At 48.6% G+C, this 22,359-nt stretch overlaps 1 protein-coding gene across 1 annotated transcript; it reads right to left on the bottom strand.

The window, feature by feature from the left end:
* Window positions 1-82: 82 nt before the first annotated feature.
* On the bottom strand, window positions 83-4,060 carry Phox2a (paired like homeobox 2A). Its single transcript, XM_006993278.3, has 3 exons — window positions 3,684-4,060; window positions 1,462-1,649; window positions 83-651 (listed from the first exon to the last, which is right to left on the bottom strand). Exons 1-3 carry the CDS (start codon window positions 3,898-3,900, stop codon window positions 214-216), a joined length of 843 nt encoding a protein of 280 aa, XP_006993340.1. The 5' UTR covers window positions 3,901-4,060; the 3' UTR covers window positions 83-213.
* Between the last annotated feature and the right edge of the window lie 18,299 nt (window positions 4,061-22,359).

Here is a 22,359-nt window from a genome sequence, read left to right as displayed (position 1 = left end):
TGAGTACTCCTCCGCCGGGTGCGGGTGGGTGAGGACGAGAGTGGCCCTGGCTTGTTTTACAACGAGGGGGAGGCCACATCTAGGGATCAGACGCTGGGTAGTGGGGACGACGAGGAGCTTCCAGGCAGGCGGCCGGGATAGGGAGGGACTGTCGGGTCCAGTAGGGTAGGGGTGTCTCTTGGGGGCAGGCTGGGCGCCTCCGGACGCCCGCGGCTAGAAGAGGTTTGTCTTCAGGGCGGGGCCGGGCTTCCGGTGAAAAGAAGACAGAACTCCGGAGAAGGGCCCGGGCCCGGGCTCCGCGGGCTGCCAAGCCTTAAGCAGCTCCGCTGCTCCTGCGCCGGGCCCGCCGCCCCCGCCGCCCGCCACCCCCGCCCACAATGCGCCCTTGAGTGGCTGGGGCCCGGGCCCGGAGCCCAGCGCGGCGGGCAGAGGACTGGGACTCAGGCGCGGGCTGGCCAGGCTGGGTGCGGGCGGCGGCGGCAGCGACGCGGTGCTGTCGGGCGTGGGGCTGCACGTGGACTCCTTGGAGTCGTCGTCCTCGGACGAGCAGCGCGCCTCGCCCTTTTTGGCTCCCGTCGCTCCCGCCGCGCCTTTGGCGCTGGCCGCGCGCTCCTGTTTGCGGAACTTGGCCCGGCGGTTCTGGAACCAGACCTGTGGGCACAGGGACCAGTCAACCCAGAGGACGGTCACAGGGAGCACTTCAGCCCCGGGCCGCTAGGCGCGTGAAAGGTCTCGGTCCAGAAAGGATCGGTCTCGGATTATAAACAGTCGGAGGTCTACAGCCTTCCGCCCTCCACCACTCCACTTGGCGCCCCGTCTTTTCTTCCCGCTTCTGATGAGCTTAGATTTTTGTTTCTACGATCTGCTCACCCGCAGACTCCGCCGCCTCCCTATATTTTGGTCTCCTGTAGAGCTCTGCTGTCAGTCTTATCACCCTAAGCATACTTTTTAGGGAGCCGAGCATTCACCTGGAGTTTTCTAGGACAGTGAAGGGTCGGGGCCCTAGGGAGACCTTTTGTACAGGCTGCCCGCATCAAAAAGGGCCATCTGGGATTTGCACACCCAGGCCTCTCTTGCCCGCCCCAAACTTAAACATTACTGACTCAAGAGTCCACATTGCGACGCTGGGCCCGTCATCTAGAAGTACTGATTGGCCTGATCCTACCCGTCAGTCCCCTGTCAACCTGGCCGCCTTGCTTCCTGGCTTTTGAGTATTATCTCTGAGTTAACGGGGGGTGGGGCGGGGTAGGAATACCGAGTCCGAGGCAAATTGAAGCTATTCAGCTCCAGTCTTTGGGAGCCCAAGTCTTTGGGAGCCCGCTGCCTCTCCTGGTTGCTCAGCCACACCTGAACTGTCTTGGCTTGGCTTGCAAACTGTAGCTGTCCCTGGCTCCCAGGTGTCTAATCTCCAGCACCCTCCTCTAGCAAGTGCGTGCACAGCACGTGCATGCACCCACTCACCTGCACGCGAGCCTCAGTGAGGTCGATCTTGAGCGCCAGTTCCTCGCGTGTGTAAATATCGGGATAGTGGGTCTCGGCGAAGACGCGCTCCAACTCCTTGAGCTGCGCACTCGTGAACGTGGTGCGGATACGCCGCTGCTTGCGTTTCTCATGCAGGCCCGACGGCTCCGGGAAGAACTTGTAGGGCACTGCAGGTGTGTGCGCGAGGGCAGGGGCAATGAGAGCAGAGTGCGTGAGAAGCTGACCTCAGTCCCCCAGACCCCTGTGTCCTGCCCTAGAGGAAATCGCATATAACTCCTCCCTCACCGCTATTTGGTTCTCAATAGTCTCCAGCCAAGTGTCCCAAAGGCTGAATCACCAGGGAGACCTGAGGCTTAAGCATTCCCTGAAACAAACCAGAAGCTCCAACTAAGGGTTTGATGTCCGTCCATATTCCCTCCACCTTCTTCCAAGCCCTACCACCCACTGCCCTCTCCCAGCCTCCCACCGCCACCGGGATGTTTTTCCTCAGGCACCCTTCCTCTGGGACTGCAGGTCCCGTTCCCCGATGAACAGGGTATGTCTGCCAGATCTCATCAGCACCAGAGTCTCCCTCCTAACCAGTCTTGGGCCTTGGCTCTGCCTTTGAGACTCTCCTGCTGGGTCTAGCCTGCCACCGACTGCTGTGTACTGACATTTTCTTTTTTCCTGCACCCCCTGTCCATCTCTCTTCTTCCCAAGCTTTATTTCCTCAGTTCTGCCTCTCATCCCTGATGTCATTCTTCTCCAGACCTCTCCTCTTCCTCATCTTCCTCCTTCTGAACCTCTCTAACTTTCCCCTTCTGGGCCACCGTTCTCTTTGTACCCATCGAGGAGGGTTCTTATTCCCTCCTACCCAAATTTTTCTATCTTCTTTGCTCCGTTTATCCCACTCCGCACCTTCTCTGTGTCCTATCTCTTCTAAATCCTATCCCAGCCGCTTATACTCCATGCAGATACCAGCTCCAAATGCCTGTTTCCAAGCCTGGTTTAAGTCTCTACATTTTTCTTGGGGTTCCCCAATCACCTTCTTTGTCCCATCTTCCCAAACCCTTGTCTCCAACACTCCATTTTTATCTCCCTCCGGCTCATCTCTTTTTCTGCCTCTTTGGCTCCCCATCTTCCTCAAGTGTGTTCCCACCATCTGGTTCTTACCTCTGTCTCCCGACACCGTGTACCCATTTCTCTCTCAGGGTCCCTAGACTGCTTCCATCTCCCCTACCTTACCCACCCAGTCTCACAAACCCTTTTCTCAGGAGTCTATCTCCTTATTTCCTGTTCCCATTTCTGCAATCCCCATCCTCGCCCAGGCCAGGATCACCAATCTTCCCACCCCCATTTTGGTCTCTGGTCTTAATGATTCTTATTTTCCTAAATTCAAGTACTTATTTCCCCATCAAACCCCAGTCCTCCTTTTGGGTTCCGTGATCTTCCCAGGAGGGCAAGAGGCAGGCTGGGACTCGAACAGAAGGATAGGGATGCCTGAAAGGCTCAGTGATGTTGAGGGTTTGGACAGGGACTTGCTTGGGTCAGAGGACTTGAATGAAGGTGGAAGATCTGCTGTTGGGTTTTGCTGGGCTGCAGCTAGAGTCCGGGTTGGAGGGAATATGGAAATGAAAATGGCTCGATGATAGGGGTTCCTTTCTTTTCTGTGGCTATGGGAAGCGGTTTTTGGTGGTGCAGTAAGATTTGGGCCCAGGCAGGACGGGTCTAAGGGCATGGAGAGGCTAGAAAGATGGTATTAGGACTCTAGAGAGGGTTTCATTTGGGCAGCTCAGGGACAGCAGGGATCTTTGCTGAGGGTGGCATCATCTAGGACACAGGTGGTAAAGATGAGAGTTGACTGGACTGAGCTGGAAGTCCGTTCCGAGGATACGGGGGATGGAGAGGTTTGGTGGTGGCCTTTGTAGGTGGGGAGGGGAGGGCCTAGCGAAAGGCCCAGGACTGGACCTGTTTCTTTGATCCCAAAGGCACAGGGTAGGGATTTGGCATGGAGAAAGAGGAACGGGAGGGACAAGAGGGTGCGGCTCATCCCTGCCAAGAAGAAACTCCTATTACTAGGGTTCTCAAAGTACATTGGAGGGTCTGGCCAGGGGCATGGACAGGGGGCGGCTTGTGGGTACAGTCACATTCACTTGCAGAGTAGGGCAGGGAGGGAGGTTCTGTGGGATTTGGAGGCAGGGTTGGGACGGGACTGCGCTCACCTGCCGAGTAGGGCGCGGGCTGGTGGTCGCGTAGGGCGCCAAGCGCACAGTTGGAGGAGCCGAGCGCGGGGCAAGGTGGCCCCGCGGCGGGGAAGGCAGGCCGCAGGGGACTGTATTGGAAGCCACCAGGCTGGCTGCAGGCGCCGAAGTCGCCGTAGGCGGACGCCTCCATGGCCGCCACGCACGAGTCGTACGAATTGAGGTAGGAGTAGTCCATCGGCCCGAGGGGGCGGGGGCGGGGGCCGGGCCGGCCGGGTCGGGTCGGGGTCGGGGTCGGGGTCCCGGGTTGGGTGGATTCGGGATGGGGGATTCGAGCTTCAGGCGCAGAGGACCTGAGACCCGCTTTGAACACCCGAGAGTCCGCCCGCCCCGTCGCGGCCCGCACTCTGCCCCGGTGCAACGCAAGTGCAGTACGGCCAGCCCGCGCGCCTTTTAACGCGCAGGACCCCGCGGAGGGGGCGGGGCGGGGCGAACTCCGCGGGGCGGGGCCTGAGCAGCCCAGACCCCGCCCCTAGCCACCCGGGCCCCCCACCCTAAAGGGCTCCTGCCTACCTCTCAGGGCTCTTGAGGAGCAGGCGGGGCTGCGTGGGACCCCATCCCGAGAGTCCCTTATCCTGTCCCAATCTGGCCCAGACCTTCGATCCCTACACATCATGCCCAGCAGGAGGGTCCCGACCTCGTTCCTGGGCCTCCCACCTGCGGCCCCGTGGAAGCCAGGGAGGCAGGCCCCGCGGTGCTGGTGTGAAGAAGTTAATTCAATTCTCCCAGATAACCGAATTATTCCGATCTGGCCCCTCAGCCCCGCCCCCAGCTAGGTCCTATCCCTGCGAGGATTGCGGAGGCTGCCCTGGAGTGAGGGGGATGGAGACAAGGACGAGAAAGAGACAAGAGATGGAGCCTGAGACAAGGACAGGGAGGGGACGTGGTTATAGAGAGGAGACCGAAAGAAAAGGAGACAGACCCAGTGATAGGGACAGAGGAAAGAGGGATATATAGATGGAGACAAAGGTGAAACGCATAGAAGAGAAAGGCAGTGGTGGAGAAGGAGACAAGCAGAGAGAGGACCAGCAGGATGGAGAAAGACAGGCATGGAGACAGACGGACACTGATGAACATGGACGTGGATTGCAACCAGGACTGTGATGGAGCGCCAGAGGAGGCTGGGACAAAACAGACAATCATAGTGAGGCCACACACAGGATGGTCTTAGAGTGACAAGGCCAGAAACAGACCAGCGGAACAGAGGCTGATGAGTGGAGAGAGAGAACCTCCTGAGAGCTGGGATTTGTGAGCCAGCGCACAAGGCAGGCGAGACATTGTGATGGAGGCTGTTGAGGGGGCGGCATAAGGGGAGGAAGCTGAAGGCTCCAGGTCTCCCTGACTTGTCTTGAGGGGCCCTGGAGCCTGCACCTGCTGAGTCCGGCCCACTCCCTCCCTTCCCTGTTTCCTCACCTCCATTGTCCTGCCCAATAGCTTGTGCCCTCTGCACCCGTGTGTGTGTGTGTGTGTGTGTGTGTGTGTGTGTGTGTGTGTGTGTGTGTGTGTGTGTGTTAGATGCTAAGCTTTAGGAATATGGTAATGACCCCCTTTCTGGCCTTCAGCTTCTCTCTTCCCTTCAGAGGCTCTTTTCTTCTGGAAAACCATGGAGAATGACCCTCTATGGATTTTCGCCAGCTCTCCAAGCTGTGGGATAATGGAACACATTCAGCATCTTTACCTGGAGGATGAGCAGAAACCCCCTTCTGCCTCTCTGGCTCTCCTGAAGAATGAATTGAGCCTCTCCTCCTTAGTCCCCAGCCCCACGTCTCCAGGTTTCTACACTAGGTCTTGCTGATGGGGAGTCTGAGACCCAAGGAAAAACCAGAAGAGGGTCATGTCCTTGTTACTAAAGTCCTCTGGGATTAAAAGGAACACTCTTGGAATTCCTCTTCCCCTATGTTTACCAGCGCAGTGGGGACCACAGCCCTCAGGTCGTCCCTCTCCCAGCCTACTCATTCTTTGCTTGACACACACCTCGGTTCCTGTAAGTACTCTATGTCAAGAGTTTTGGGGGTGTTTTCACAAACCATTTCCCCCCAATTTTTGGTTGGTTGTATGCATAAACACAAATTTTACCACCATAACTAATTTTAATTGTATAATTCAGTGTTGTTAATTTATTCATTATGTTGGACAGTACAATGTCACTACCATGTTTATTTCCATAACTCTTCATCTTGTAAAATACAAACTCCATATATGAAGCAATAACCATCACCCCATCTTCTGGTAACTACCCTTCTAATGTCTGTCAGTCTGTCTACGTAATTTTTTTGAGATAGGGTCTCATGTATCCCAGGTGGCCTTGAACTCCCTGTGTAGATAAGGATGACCTTGAATGTCTGATTCTCCTGAGCCTTGCTCTGTACCAGGTATTACACGCATGCCCTACCACATTCGGTTTTGTGGGAGGTTCTGGGGATCTAATCCAGGGCATTAGGAACACTGGGCAAACACTTTAGCCCTGACCTACACCCCCAGCATCATCTCTGTAATTTCGAATACTCTGAATATCTTATAAAATGGAATCATACACTATTTACCTTATTGTGCCAGGCTTATTTTATTGAGCAGAATGTTCTCAAGGTTCATCTGCGTGTGGCATATGTCAGAATTTGCTTCCTTTAAGGTTGACTACTGTTCTATTGTAATTATGTACACTCTTTTAAAAAATGTATCCATTCATGGATATGTAGCTTCATGTTTTAGTTGCTGTGTGTAATGCTGATATGAATGTGGGCACATAGATATATAACTTTTGGGATGCTCTGCTTCTCTCTCTCTCTCTTTAAAGATTTATTAATTTATTTTATTTTGGGTCTGGGGAGAGAGATGGTTCAGCCATTAGGAGCACTGGCTGTTCTTCCAAAGGATCCAGCTTCCATTCCCAGCACCCACATGGCAGCTCACAACTGTTTGTAACTCCAGTTTCAGAAGATCCAACACCCTCACAGAGACATATATGCAGGCAAAGCACCAATGCACATAAAATAAAAATAAACCATTAAACATTTATTTATTTATATTTTAGTTTTTTGAGACAGGGTTTCTTTGTGTAGCCTTGGCTTTTTGCTTAAATTTTAAAAAACATGTATTTATTTTATTTTTTAAGAGTATGAGTGTTTTTTCTGGATGTTTGCCTGTGCACCATGTGCATGGTTGGTGCCCTGGGAGGCCAGAAGAAGGCATCAGATCTCCTGGTACTGGAGTTACAGATGGTTGTGGACCACTATGTCAGTCTGGAAACCAAAGTTGGGTCCTCTGCAAGAGCAGCCAGTGCTCATGACCACTGAGCCATCTCTCTAGGCCCTGCAGGAACTGCTGTGCCATTTACATCGCCACCATTAGTTCCTGGGGCCTCCAGTTCCTCCCCATCTCATGAACACTTGTTCTTTTCTGTGTTTCTCGTTACATTTTAGATTGCAGGGATTGCGACCTGACAGTTCTACTGCTTCAACAGGTCCCCACGGGTGTGTGTGGTGCAGGACGCACTTGGACATATCTCCATATCTGCGAGGCTCAAGGAGTTAGAACGGTCGGGCCAGTGTTCTCTTCTGTCCTCCTGTGGCTTTCCAGGATCAAACTCAAGTTCTCACCCTGACTCATTAGGTCCCGGGTGCCAAGTGCTCCAGCCCACCTCCGTTTATCTTGCTTTTCTTCATAGCCTCATCCACACACTAATTGTTTTGCTCGGAGATGTTCTTCCTGGATGAAAAGTTCACCCCGTCCCCCTGCTTGTCCCAGTACCCTAACCTTGTGTTATTTACTCACGGGCAGACCTTGGACCTTGCTGGCTTTCCCACGCCATCTTTGATGTTCCTGCACTAAGCTGGGCGTCTCTGCTGTGACCTACAGAACCTGTGTTTCTTTGATTGCTCAGCTCACCTTACTGAAGTGTCTAGAGCAGAGTGTGGTTTCAGTGCAGACCTGTGTCCTAGTGCCACTGGAGGACAGAAGAGGACATCAGATTCCCCAGAACTGGAGCTACAGATGGCTGTGGATCTACCCTGTAGGTACCAGAAATCAAACCCAGGTCCTCTGGAAAAGCAGCCAGTGCTTTTATTTTTTTTTTTCCTTTTTTTCTTTTTCTTTTTTGAGACAGGATTTCTTTGTGTAGTTTTGGTGTCTGTCCTGGATCTCGCTCTGTAGACCAGCCTGGCCTCGAACTCACAGAGATCTGGGACTAAAGGTGTGTGCTACCACCACCTGGCACAGCCAGTGCTCTTAACTGCTGGGCCATCTCCCCCACCTGCAGCACTGGTTTTAGTTGGAATTCTAGCACACCGAGAGAATAGTGTGACTAGGAGCATCATTGTAGAATGAATGCTAGGAAAGTCTCAGGGCAGGAGCCTGCCTCCTCGTACCTCAAGACCGTACACCTGGGTTTTCTCTTCCCTGGCGGCCACTGACTGCTTGCTGGCTTAGGAGCTGAGAAATGGCCGGAGAAAGTGCTTTGAACCTTGTCTACTGTTGTGGTGGGATAGTGGACACAGGGGGGATTTTGAAAGTGAAGCTATGGGAGAGTAGGAGGCAGAGAAAGAGAGAGAGAGAGAGAGAGAGAGAGAGAGAGAGAGAGAGAGAGAGAGAGAGAATACTAGGCAAGGCAGATTCCTGAAAGAAGAGGAAAGGCAGGTGAGGTGGCTGGTGATTAGGAAGGGGTCTGGGGTGAGGCACTCATTCTAACTGAGGACTACACACCCCCATATGTGCCCTTGTGGGAGAACTAAAACTTCTCTGGCCCCAAGTGCTGTCACAGCAATGTTGGGAGGCGACTCCTTGTGAACATGATGTCTTCAGTTTAATGACTGATAGTGAATTCTGGTGCCTGATGTTGATGGCTAGGCACAGCTTTGCCCAGTTACCGGTCAGCTGAATGGCAGGGGGAGTTAGTTACTTAACCTCTCTGTGCCTTGGCTTTCTCCTCTGTAAGCTGGTTCATTTTAATGAGGAGTTAAAATGTATAGTATTGGAATATATAGTGTTCTCACATATTCATTCTATGTCTATTTAGGAGATTATTAGGGTGCCTTACAGGCTGTGGTCCAGCTAGTCCAATAATGGCTGTCTCCCAATGGAAAGTCCAAGAATCCAGTAGTTGTTTTGTCCATGAATCTGGTTGTCTCAACTGGTCTTTGGTATTCACTGGAATCCTGAGGTTGGCTCTAACGCCAGTTAAGGAATGAACTTGTCACTGAGAGTGAGGGCAAGTAGGCAAACAAAACAAAACAAACAAACAAAAAACCTTCCTTTTTCCATGTTCTTTATACAGCCCACTACCAGAAAGTGTGGCTCAGATTAAAGGTGGATCTTCCCCACCTCAAAAGATCTGGATTAAAGGTGGGTTTTCCCACTTCAAACAATTTAATTCAGAAAAATCCCTCACAGATGTATCCAGTTGCTTGGTTTGGGTTCATTCCAGATGTAGCCAAGTTGACAACCAATAACTGCCATTGCACATAGTGTCTGGTGTGCAGCAAACAGTAATGAAATTAGTGTCTCCCACACCACCACCAGGGGCCTGACCCCGCAGAGACTGAGGTCAGGGGAGGAGTCTGCTAGGAGGAGGTGCAGGAGAAGATGGCAGGACTGAGGCAGGGTGAGAGAATCCTGCCCAGAGGACGTGGGCTGCAAGGAGGACCTTGTAGAGTGTACACTGTGGACCCCGCCCTGCACTCTCAGCCCTCAAGGCAAGATCTCCTGGGCTCTGAGTGTCACCTCCATGGTGAGCCTTCCTGTTGCTACAATGTATCTTCTCTCATTGGCCATTTATAATTAGAAGCTAAGTGGAATCAGATGTCTCTGTCTCGTCTGTGGCCACATCACCCTGAACTTGCGTGATCTCTGAAGCTAAGCTTACACAGGCCTGGCTAGAACTTGGATGAGTGACATCCCAGTTGTGCTGGTCTGAATGAGAATGGCCCCCATAGGGTCATAATGCCAATACTTGGTCACCCGGGAGTGGCACTATTGGAAAGGATTAGGAGGTGTGGCCTTGTTGGAGGAAGTGTGTCACTAGTGTGTCCAAGCTCAGAGTTTCTCTCTCCCTGCTGTCTGCTTTTTTCTTTTCCCCTTTGAGACAGGGTTTCTCTGTGTAGCCCTGGCTATCCTGAAGCTTACTCTGTAGACCAGGCTGGCCTCAAACTCAGGGATCCGCTTGCCTCTGTCTCCCGAGTGCTGGGACTAAAGGAGCGCACCACCACACCCAGCTAAATGCTTCCTTTTCTAAGAGTTGCTGTGGTCGTGGTGTCTCTTCACAGCAATAGAACACTAAGACACCAGTCTGGATGTAACAGATAAGCTCTGTAGCTGCTTAGAAAGGGGCCGTAGAAAAACAAAAACAAAACAAACAAAAAAACAAAGTGAAGGGTTTTTATTCCATTCTTTTTTTTTTCTTTTCTTTTTTTGGTTTTTCGAGACAGGGTTTCTCTGTGTAGCTTTGCGCCTTTCCTGGGACTCACTTGGTAGCCCAGGCTGGCCTCGAACTCACAGAGATCCACCTGGCTCTGCCTCCTGAGTGCTGGGATTAAAGACGTGCTCCACCACCGCCCTGCATTTTTATTCCATTCTATTAATTACTTTCATTGTTGTCTGTGACCAGACAGAAACTTAAGGGCAAAACAATTTATTTTAATTCATGGCCTCAGAGATTTCAGTCCACAGACCTTGACTCCACTGAGTTTAGGCCGGTGTTGAGGCACAACATCATGGCAGTAGTGGGGGTGTGGAAGAGGCAGCTATTTACCTTAAGGCAGGCTGGAAACAGAAAGTGAGGACAGGATTAGGGACAGGTGAAACCTTCAAAGCCATGCCCCAGTGACCTACTCCCTACAACTAGACCCACCTCCTCGAGTTCTAACCGGACTCAAATGGTGATGTCAGGTGGGGACAGAGTGTTTTCACACAGGCACCCATTGGGGACAGTCACATTCAGCCCTTGGCACCTACCAAGCACACCACAGGTTGATGAACTTACCTATGTGGTAGTGTGGAGGAAGAGACCTACCTAAGGGCTGCCATAGTAGACACTTTTGAATTGGTCAGCCCAGCACAATCTTTCCCCTTGGGAATTGAGAATAGTCTCCTCTATCCACATGATCACCCAGGACACATGTGCTTATATAATCCTGCCCTCAGACAGAATTGGTCCAAGTGTGGATCTTGACCAAAGGTGGGTCAACAAAGCTCTTCCTCACCAGTTATTGTTATATGAATTTAGACAATAAAATAATATCACCTATTTATTTATTTTGAGACAGGAACTTATTATGTAGCTCTGGCAGGCCTGGAACTCACTATGTAGTCCAGGCTGGCCTCAAACAGGCAGAGATCTGCTGCTTCTGCCTCCTGACTTTTGGGATTAAAGGCGTACGACACTATGCTCAGCTACATACATTTATTTGTGTGTGTGTGTGTGTGTGTGTGTGTGTGTGTGTGTTTCAGAAGACACCCTTTTGGGAGTCTGTTTTCTTCTTCTATAATGCAAGTCCTGTGGATCAAATTCAGGTCATCAGGCTCGGTGGCTGCAAGCACCTTTCCTTGCTAAGCTGTCTCACTGGCCCTTCCTGAGACATCTTTACTCTTTCTTCAAATTAGTTGTCTAGCCATTTATTGGATTTTATTACCTTACACATTCTTATCTATGTTTAATCGAGTTCAAGTTGGATTTCTGTCACTTCCAAACCAACGAATCCAAATAGAGAGTTGGCGTGGTGTGGAGGGATGCCAATGGCAGAACCTAAAACGTGGAACTGGCTCTGCTGATGTTGTGGATGGGGTGCAGTGAGGCTCCTCCATGAGAGCCCGGAAATGAGCCATCCCTGTCAGGAGACAAATGAGCAGCTGCATTCTGTCATTTGGACTTGACCTCCGTCCTCTTTTCTTGATGACAGCTTCAGAGGATTAAAGTGGGAAATGGTAAAAGATTGTAGTGCACTTGGTGGAAACCTCAGGAGAGTCCTTGAAGAGAAGGACAAGCAGCCTGGCATTGGGGGTCCAGGGAGAGAGGGGGGTCATGCACTGTGGTGGTTTGAATAAGAATGGTCTTATATATTTGAATGCTTGGTCACCAGGGCGGGTGGAACCGTTTGGAAGGATTATAAGGATTAGCAGGTGTGGCCTTGTTGAAGGAAGTGTGTCACTGGGGGTGGGCTTTGAGTTTCAAATGTCCATGCAAGGTTCAGAGTTCTCTCTCTCTCTCTCTCTCTCTCTCTCTCTCTCTCTCTCTCTCTCTCTCCCCTAAAGGAACAGAATGTAGAACTCTTAGTTACTTCTCTAGCACCAAGTCTGCTGCGTGCTACCATGCTCCCTGCCGTGATGACAATGGACAAACCACTGAGACTGTAAGCAACACCACAATTAAATGCTTTCTTTTGTAAGAGTTGCTGTGGTCACGGTGTCCCTTCACAGCAACAGAACACTGACTAGGACACACACTTAAATGCTTCTCGGGGTGTATAGCAAGACAGAGTGGGGGAGGGGAAGCAAAAGGCGGGAGGGGCAGGGGCAACAGGCCTGTGTGTGGTTCTGTTGAGGAAGCCTCTCCTGAGCTGGAATGTGAGGTTGCTTCAGGAGGACGAACAAGAGTCACATGGGCCACTGAGTCACGTGTTTACAGACCAGCCAGAGTGGAGCCCTGGAGTGAAGCATGGGTTAGGATCTGAGGAATGCTGACAGGTGAAATGGGAATGTCTGGGAAGAGCTGGAGAAATGAGGGAAGGCTGACTCGCCCAGCACCTTGGGACTTTGGCCCAATGGGTTACTTTTTCTCTTTTCTTTTCTTTTAAGACAGGGTCTCACTATGTAGCTCTGGCTGTCATGGAACTTGCTCTATAGACCAGGCTGGCCTCAAATGCCCAGAGATTCACCTGCTTCTGCCTCCTGAGTGCTGAGATTAACAGCATGAGCCACCACAGGCCAGCTTGACCTTGGCCCGGTGGAATGCAAGAGTTGACATTTGTTATTTTTTTAAAAAGATTTATTTATTTATTTAATATGTGTGTGTATTTTCCTGCATGAGTTTATGTGCACCATGTGCCTGCAGGAGCAAGAGGTCAGAAGATGGCAGTTCTAAGTTGCCATGTGGGTGCTGTGAACTGAACCCTGGTCCTCTGCAGAGCAGAAAGTGCTCTTAACCACTGAGCCAACTCTCCAGCCTGTGGAACACACTTTTTTTTTTTTTTTTTTTTTTTTTTTGGTTTTTTTCGAGACAGGGTTTCTCTGTGTAGCTTTGCACCTTTCCTGGAGCTCACTTGGTAGCCCAGGCTGGCCTCAAACTCACAGAGATCCACCTGGCTCTGCCTCCCGAGTGCTGGGATTAAAGGCGTGCGCCACCAACGCCCGGCAGAACACACTTTTAATACTAGCAGAGGCTGGCAGATCTGTGAGTTCAAGGCCAGTCAGGTCTACTTAGCAAGTTCAGTCTAGCCAGGGCTACGTAGTGAGATCCTATCTCAAACAAACAAACAAACAAAGTTAGACCGACTGTCTGGATATAGATACATTACTGGATAGTCCAGACTCCATGTGTCCATTTTATTAATAATTGCAGATGGCAGGCACTCTACCTATTGAGACATTCCCCTTCTCCTTAATTTTAATTTGTATTCTTATATTTAAATTGCTTCAGTAAAGATATTGCAGCCTCCTCCTCCCAAGGGTCGGGGACCATCTTGGAAGAGAGAGAAGAAAGAGTGTAAGATGGAGGAAGACTGGGGTGAAACAGAGTTTCTGGCATGACAGGGCCAGGGCACTCATGAACTCACCCCGGCTGTGGTTGCCTGCACAAGACCGGCACAAGACCAAGCCAGCAAACATTCGAGCATGGAATGGGAAGGGGCTCCTAAGTCTCCACCCCTAACTGGGGAGCACTTGATGGCTTCTGAGGCAGGGGAAGGAGTTTTCTTTAAGGGTCAACCTCACTCTAGTGGATGACCCTACACGCTGGCAGCACAAACTGGAGTCCATGGTTATTGACTAAAAAGAAACCAAAGCATAAAATGGGAAGATGGATCTGGAAGGAGTTAAGGGTAAATATGATCAAAATATATATATATATATATATATATATATATATATATATATATATATATATATAAAAATAAAAATTGCAGCCTGACACACTGGTCCAGTCTGCCAAGTCATTGACTCACTTCATTAATCCAGGATCTTCAACAGACCAAATTCCAGCAGCGCTGTATCTCCACCGCCCCTTTCCTCTCTGGACTGACATAGGCAGAGGTGAGCGTTACCAATCTCCTGGGTCCTTCCAATCACTGACAAGCAAGATTAACCATCACAACATCTCATTGTGACTTGTTGTTTGACATAGGGTTCATGTATCCCAGCCTGGCCTTGAACTCACCGTGTAGTCAAAAATGCTGCAGAATTTTTCTTTCTTTCTTTTTTCTAGAGACTTATTTACGTATTTTATGCACATGGGTGTTTTGTCTGCATGCATGCACACCAGAAGAGGGCATTGGATCCCATGGGACTACCGTCATGGGTGCTGGGATTTGAACTAAAAAAGAGCAGCCAGTGTGCCTAACCATTGAACCATCTCTCCAACCCCCAGACCTCTAACTTCTGATCCATCTGCTTCCACCTCCCAAGCACTGGAATTAATAGCTTGGGACACCAAGCCTGTTTTCTCATTGTGATTTTAATTTGCATTTCACTTAAGGCAAAAAATCTGAGCATATTTCATGTGCTTATTGGCCACTTAATTATCTTTTTTGGATAAAAGTGTATTTAGACCCTTTGATCACTTTAAAGATCAGGCATTCTTTTGTTGTTAGGTTGTAATAGTTTTTTTTTTTGTTTTTTTGTTTTTTGAGACAGGGTTTCTCTGTGTAGCTTTGTGCCTTTCCTGGAACTCACTTGGTAGCCCAGGCTGGCCTCGAACTCACAGAGATCCACCTGGCTCTGCCTCCCGAGTGCTGGGACTAAAGGCGTGCGCCACCACCGCCCGGCTGTAATAGTTCTTTATGTACTCCGAATCTTTATTAAATATACTGTGTTGATATTTCCTTCAGTCTGCAGGTTGTTTTCCACTTCCTTTGTTGTTTTGAGACAGAGTCTCAGTGTGTAGCTCTGGCTGTCCTGGAACTCACTATGTAGACCAGGCTGGCCTTGAACTCCCAGACACCCTCCTGCCTCTGCCTCCTGAGTGCTGGGATCAAAGGTGTGTGACACTATGCCTGGCCGTTCACTCTCTTTTTTATTATAATTTTTTTAATCTTTAAAATCTTTATTTACTTATTTTTACTTATTTATTTGTATGTGCATTGGTGTTTTGTCTGCATGTGTTTGTTTAAGTGTGTCGGCTCCTCTGGAACTGGAGTTACAGACAGTTGTGAGCTGTATTTCAGGTACTGGGAATTGAACCTGGGTTCTATGGAAGAGCAGCCAGTGATCTTAACCACTGAGCCATCTCTCCAGCTCCACCCCCCATCAATTTCTTAATAATATTATCTTTTGTTTAATTTTTGAGATAGGGTTTTTATATTGTTCAGATAAGGCAGGCACTCTGCTAACTGAGCTACAGTCCCGTCTTTGAGAGTGTTCCTTACAAATAAAAGTTTTTTAATCTTTCAATTTTCTAAAAGGTTGTTTTTATTTTTATTTGTGTGTGTGTGTGTGTGTGTGTGTGTGTGTGTGTGCATGTGTGTGTATGTATGTATGTGTGTAGATTTATGCCATGTGTTCAGGTACTTGAAGAGGCCAGAAGAGGGCATCAGATCCTCTGGAACTGGAGCTACAGGTGTTTATGAGCTACCTGATGTTGGTACTAGGAAATGAATGAACAGCAGCCACCATTCTTATAATAGGTGAGTAATCTCTCCAGCCCGAGTTTTTAAATTTTGATAGTCCAATTTCGTTCCTTAAAAACTTTTGTGTATGTGTGTGTGGTGTGTTTTCTTGTAGCCCCGGCTGGTTGTCTCACTATATTGTAGAGCAGCAATTCTCAACCTGCGGGTCATCCCTTCGGGGTCAAATGACCCTTTCACAGGGGTCACGGGTCACATATCCTGCATATCAGATATTTGCATTATGATTCATAACAGTAGCAAAATTACAGTTATGAAATAGCAACAAAATAATTTTAAGGTTGGGGGTCACCACAACGTGAGGAACTAACCGTATGTATTAAAGGGCCACTGCATTAGGAAGGGTGAGAACAACCGTTGTAGTAGATGACCTTGAATTTCTGATCCTCCTGCCTGCACCTGCTGCGTGCTGTGCGTACAGGTGAGCATGACCATGCCTATTCTATTAAATCAGGGCTTTGTGCATGCTGGGCACGCTCTACCAACTGAGCTACACCCACAGCGCCTTGATTTCTTTGGTTTTTCTTTTTTCTTCTTTTTCAAAGCTTGAGACAATTTTATTAGAGTTTAAAGGCTAATCCCCAGGGTAGGCAAATTGTAAATCCATCAGCTGCTCACAGGAGGAGAATGGGGAAGAGAAGGAATAAAAAAAATACAGGTTTCTGAGGCAAGCTGCCTGTGGTGGAGGGGCACTCTAGGAAAGGAGTAGGAAGCCCAGAGCACCAGAACCACATGCTTGGGCTCTGGCCAGGATCGGAGAGAAAGAGACGGAAGAGGAGGAGGTTCAGCAGGATTCGTATGGCTGCTGGGAGGACCCGCTTTGAGCTTTAGTTTTTGATGTCATGTCTAAGACACCATTGGCTAGTCTAAGGTCATGAAAACCACATCTCTCAAAAATTACGGTTTATATACACACACATATAGAGACACAAAACTCACCATTTAGACCATTCTAATGTACTTTTTGGCCATTGGTGGTAGCACACACCTTAAATCCTGGGCAGCAGAGGTAGGCACTTCTCTATGAGTTCAAAGGCCAGCTGGGGCTACACTATTCAATGCCATTTCGTGCATTTACCACGTTGCAGGATATCATTTCTATCTAGTTCCAGAAACTCCTACATCCGTTACGCCATTGCTTCCCATTCTTTCCGTTTGTTGGATCCCGGCAGCCACTGACTTACTGTCTGCCTCTATTCTGGACAATTTATAGAGATGGACTCATACAATCTGTCTCCTTCCGTGTCTGACTTTTCACTCAGCTTGAGGCTTTTGAGGTTTAGCCCGTGTCCATATTTTGTCATTTCCCTCCCAACCCCCCCAAACCAGGGTTTCTTTGTGTACAATCCTGGCTATTTTGGAATTCGCTTTGTGGATCAGGCTGGCCCTGAACTCGTAGAGCTCCACCTGCCTCTGCTTCCCAAGTGCTGGGATTGGAGACATGTGCCACCACCACCTGGCAATATTTTGTCACTTTTTAGGGCTGTATAGTACTCCTGACATAGATTGCTACATTTTGTTGGTCCATCAGTCAGCTGACAGGGCTGCGGGCTGTTTCTAAAGACTGTTTTGAGTGAGTGAGTGTTCTAGTGCCTGTAGCCCTAGCTGTCCTGGAACTCACAGAAATCCACCTGCCTCTGCCTGTTGGTTTTGTTTTAAATGTGGGTTCTGGGGGATTGAACTGAGCTCCTCATTCTTCATCTTCTTTTTTTTTCCTTTTTTTTTAAATTAAGAAATTTCTTATTCATTTTACATACCAACCACAGATCCCCCTCTCTTCCCTACTCCCGCTCTCCCCCCAGACCTTCCCCCCACGAACCTACCCATTCCCTCCTCCGAAAAGGTAAGGCCTCCCATGGGGAGTCAGCAAAGCCTGGTACATTCAGTTGAGGCAGGTCCAAGCACCTCTCTCTGCATCAAGGCTGTGTAAGGTGTCCCACCATAGGTACTGGGCTCCAAAAAGCCAGCTCATGCGCCAGGGATGGATCCTGATCCTATTGCCAGGGAGCCCCTTAAGCAGACCAAGTAACACAACTGTCTCGCTTATGCAGAGGGCCTAGTCCAGTCCCATGCAGGCTCCACAGCTCTTAGTCCACAGTTCATGAGTTCCCACTAGTTTGGTTTGGTTGTCTCTGTACATTTCCCCATCATAATCTTCATGCCCCTTGCTCATATAATCCCTCTTCTCTCTTTGACTGGACTCCTGGAGCTCGGTCTGGTGCTTGGCTGTGGGTCTCTGCATCTGCTTCCATCAGTTACTGGATGAAGACTCTATGATGACAGGGTATTCACTAATCTGATTACCTGGGTAGGCCAACTCAGGCACCCTCTCCACTATTGCTAGTAGTCTAGGCTGGGGTCATCCTTGTGGATTCCTGGGAACTTCCCTAGTACCAGGTTTCTCCCTATCCCCATGATGTCTCCCTCTATCAAGATATCTCTTTCATTGCTCTCCCACTGTTCCTGTTCCAGCTGGACCATCCCATTCCCTTATGTTCTCACTCCCTATCCCCTATTCCACCCTCTCCCCCAGTTTACTCTGGAGATCTCATCTATTTCCCCTTCCCAGGGTGATCCTTGCATCCCTCTTAGGGCACTCTTTGTTAGCTTCCATGGAGCTCTGGGGAGTGGTCTGGTTTTCCTTTGCTTTACATCTAGTATCCACTTATGAGTGAGTACAGACCATGTTTATCTTTCTGATCTTTTCTAGTTCCATCCATTTGCCTGCAGATTTCATGATGTCATTGTTTTTTACTGTTTTGTAGTACTCCACTGTGTAAACGTACCACATTTTCTTTATCCATTCTTCAGTTGAGGGGCATTTAGGTTGTTTCCAGGTTCTGGCTATTACAAATAATGCTGCTACCTTAGTCTTCTATAGCAAGCAAGCACCTTCTTGGCTGAACCATCTCCTGAGGCCCAAATATCCCCAGCCTCACACGCCCCCCCACAACATCTCCAGACAAGGTCTCACTATGTTGCTCTGGCTCTCCTAGAATTCACTGTGCAGACCAGGCTGACCTCGAACTCAAAGAGATCTGCCTGCCTCTGCCTTCTAAGTGCTGGGATTAAAGGCTTTTTTTTTTTTTTCTTTATCTTTTCTTTTTGGCTTTTCAAGACAGAGTTTCTCTGTATAATAGCCCTGGCTGTCCTGGAACTCACTCTGTAAACCAGGCTGACCTCGAACTCCCAGAGATCCTGCCTCTGCCTCTGCTTGGAGTGCTGGGGTTAAAGGTGTGCACCACCACTGCCCGATACAGCTTTGTTCTTGTATTTAGGCCTTTCATCTATTGTGAGTTAATTTTTGTATACATCGTGAGAAACAGATCGAGTTTATTTCTTTGCACACGGACATCCAGTTGTCCCAATAGTCTTCTTATTCTTTTGAGTTGTAATGCATACGTTTAGATTGGACAATATGTGTGAGCAGTAGATGCTCTAACAGTATTTGTGTCTAGATATGGGTATGGCCCTCTGCTGGACTAACAGCCTGGGAAAATTAGGTAACTTAGTGAAGAGTTGATCTGGATATAGGTTTTACTGTTGCTAGGTTACTGTAATAGAGGAGAAGAGCCAATAGAATCGATATATAATTATAAAGGGGGCTTATTAGATTGGCTTACGCAATCAGAGGCCGGGTAGCCCCACAACAGCCATCTGCCAGCTAGAGATCCGGGGAAAGAAGTAGCTGCTCAGCCCGGGAATGTGGCAGCCTCCGAGCAAGGCCCAGGATGCAGCCCAGTGGGAGGCTGGGGGCCGAGAAGCACAGCGCGGGTGGAGGAAGCACAGCGCGGGTGGAGTCTGACGTCTGTAGACGGTGATGGGGCACAGGAAAGTGCATCCTTAAGAAGAATTGGACTTACCCTGGCAGGCAACTTCCTGTTTATTGATTAATTGATATTTTTAATTGATTGATTGGTGGTAGGGATTCAGGGTCCTATGGCATCTGATACACTCCAAGCCAGTGTGCTAGCATTAAATTGTATCTCCAGCCCTTAAATTTCCATTTTCCTCTTCTTCCCGCCTTCCTTCTTTAAAAATCATTTTGAAGCGCTGGATCCCTGGAGCTGGAGTTACATACAGGTGATGGTGAGCCATCCTACCTGGGTGCTGGGAACTGAACTTGGATCTCCACACCCTTTAATCCACTATTATACAAATTACAAATACTTCCTCCAGTTCTGTGGGTTACTCTTAAACGTCTTTAGTAACTTTTAAAGATTCATTTCTCCGTATTTTATGTGTATGCATGTTTGCCTGCATGTTTATATATGCAGCACCTTCGTACCTGGTGCCTATGAAGGCCAGAAGAGGGCAATAGATCCCCTAGAATGGGAGTGACAGGCAGTTGTGAGTCACCATGTAGGAGCTGGGAACCGAACCCTGGTCTTCTGTTAGAACTGCAAGTGCTCTTAACCACTGAGCCATCTCTCCAGCCTCTACTTTTTCCTTCTATTTTTTTTTTTTTTAAAGTCAAGAGAAGACATTAGATTTTGTCAGTTCTTCCTCTAATGAAGCAAGATGATCACGTGGGTTTCTCCCTCTTCACTTTGTCAGCCTGGTGCAGTGCATCGACAGATTCTTCTCCATGTGTCATCCTTGCATTCCAGGGATAAATCCTCCTTATCGACAACATGGAATCCTTTTAACAGGCTACTGGATTCGGGTTGCTTGTGTTTTGTTGAGCGCTTCAGGCCTGTGTTCAGAAGAGGTGTTGACTGTCGTTTCCTCCTCATGTCTCGCCTTTGGTACCGAGGTGGCCTGCTCTCAGGCTGAGGTAGGAGTGTGGCCTCCTTTCCATTGATTTGAACTTTAGGATTCTCGTTTGTTCTTCTTGAACTCTTTGAGGGAATTAACTAGCGAAGCCATCAGGTCTTAGGGATTTTGTCGGGACATTTTATTTATTTATTTTCATTTCATGTGCATTGGTGTATTCACGTGCATGTGTGTCTGTGTGAGGGCTTTAGATCCCCTGAAACTGGAGTTACAGGCAGTTATGAGCTGCCATGTGGGTGCTGGGAATTGAACCCGGGTTCTCTGGGAGAGCAGCCAGTGCTCTTATCTGCAGAGCTATCTCTCCAGCCCCTTGTCAGGACGTTTTTGATTACTGATTTAATCTCCTTCCTAGTTGCTATGGATATTGACCCTGTATTTGCAAGACTTGCTCACCGAGGTTGTGGTATTGGAAGGTGCTGTGGACCTTAATGGGAGGTCCTTAGATCAGTCTTGTCTCCCAGGTGTCAGCACTCAGTCTAACATGTACTGTGTATCAGTACTCACTCTCCCATGTATTGTGCATCAGTACTCACTCTCCCATGTACCGTGTATCAGTACTCTCTCACATGTACCGTGCATCAGTACTCACTCCCACATACCGTGTAACTATCTGCCGCCCTCACCAGAACAGCTTGTACCACGCTCTTGAATTTCCAATACTATGAGTAAATAAACTTTTCTGTAAGTGCATCGGGGATTTTGATATTAGTAATGAGAAATAGATTTATAGATTCATGATAAATCTGTTTATATTTTCTTTACCCCCATTTCATCTTGACAGACTTTAACTATTTTTATTTTATGTGTATGAGTGTTTTGCCTGAACGTATGTCTGTGCACCACACAGGTGCCTGGTGTTGCAAGAGGCCAGAAGACATCAGATCCCCTGGAACTGGAGTTAAAGCCACCATATGGGTGCTGGGAATTGAATCCCGGTTCTCTGGAGGAGTACCAAGTGTTTTTAGGTGCTGAGCCATCTCTCCAGCCCCCATCTTGACAGATTTGAAATCCCCAGGGATTTATCACTTTTTTCTAAGCTATCCATTTGTTAGAACACACTTATTCATACTAGAAATGCCTCACTGTCGTTTCTGACTTTAGCAATTTGTTTATTATTACTATTTTTTTCAAGACATGGTTTCTCTGTGTAACAGCCTTAGAACTGCCTGGAACTCACTCTGTAGACCAGGCTGGCCTCAAACTCACAGAAATCTGCCTGCCTCTGCCTCCTGAGTGCTGGGATTAAAGGCGCGCACCACCACAGTCTGGCTGAATTTAGTAATTTGTCTTCAGTCTTTTCTAGGAACCAATTTTTTTCTTTTTTGATTTTTTCACTTTCATATAATTAATTTATGTTCTAATCTTTACTATTTCCTTCCTTCTGGTAGCCTTGGGTTTAGTTTCCTCTGCTTGTTTCTTAAATTCCAAGTGAGGGTTGTTGATTTTTTTAGACAAGTTCTCGCTGTGTAGCCTTGGCCGCCATCACACTCAACTCTTGTGGTTTTTCAAGACAGGGTTTCTCTGTGCAGCCCTGGCTGTCCTGAAACTTGTTCTGTAGTCCAGACTGGCCTTGAACTCAGAGATTCTCCTGCCTCTGCCTCTGGAGTGCTGAAATTAAAGGTGTGCACCACCACCTCCTGGCTTCAACTTTCTTTTTAAACTAAAAAATATCTCTATGTCTGTATTTGTTTGTTGTGTGCATTCTGCTCGAGTGGCTGTCTGAGAACCAACTGCTGGAGCTGGTTCTCCTTCCACAGTGTGGATCGCAGGGACTGAACTCAAATCGTCAGACTTGGCAGCCAGCACCTTTACTGACATTTTTATTGCTGTTTAAAGCAAGGTGGATTTAGCAGCCCACTGCCTCCTGGTTAAATTTCTGACCAAAAAAAAAAAAAAAAAAAAAAAAAAAAAAAGTCTGCCCTCAGTGTTACTTTGGATCCTTACACGTGAGTTGTTTGTCTCTAGCTGCCTTCAAGATTTTTGAGAAGTTCGAGTGTAAAGTGTAGTCCTACTGCTGTGGGATGGTCTGTATGTCA

This window comes from Peromyscus maniculatus, chromosome 1 (genome assembly GCF_049852395.1).
Source record: "Peromyscus maniculatus bairdii isolate BWxNUB_F1_BW_parent chromosome 1, HU_Pman_BW_mat_3.1, whole genome shotgun sequence".
Lineage (NCBI taxonomy): Eukaryota > Metazoa > Chordata > Mammalia > Rodentia > Cricetidae > Peromyscus > Peromyscus maniculatus.
Note: the sequence above shows the minus strand (reverse complement) of the source record. Positions and strands in the feature narration are given on the sequence as shown.

Bases quoted from the DNA above. Each gene is read 5' to 3' on its own strand.
- Phox2a (XM_006993278.3), bottom strand. From the start codon at position 3,900: ATGGACTACTCCTACCTCAATTCGTACGACTCGTGCGTGGCGGCCATG. The intron at 1,650-3,683 runs GTGAGCGCAGTC...ACACACCTGCAG, and splicing joins GCCCGCGCCCTACTCGGCAG to TGCCCTACAAGTTCTTCCCG. The intron at 652-1,461 runs GTGAGTGGGTGC...CTGTGCCCACAG, and splicing joins TCACTGAGGCTCGCGTGCAG to GTCTGGTTCCAGAACCGCCG.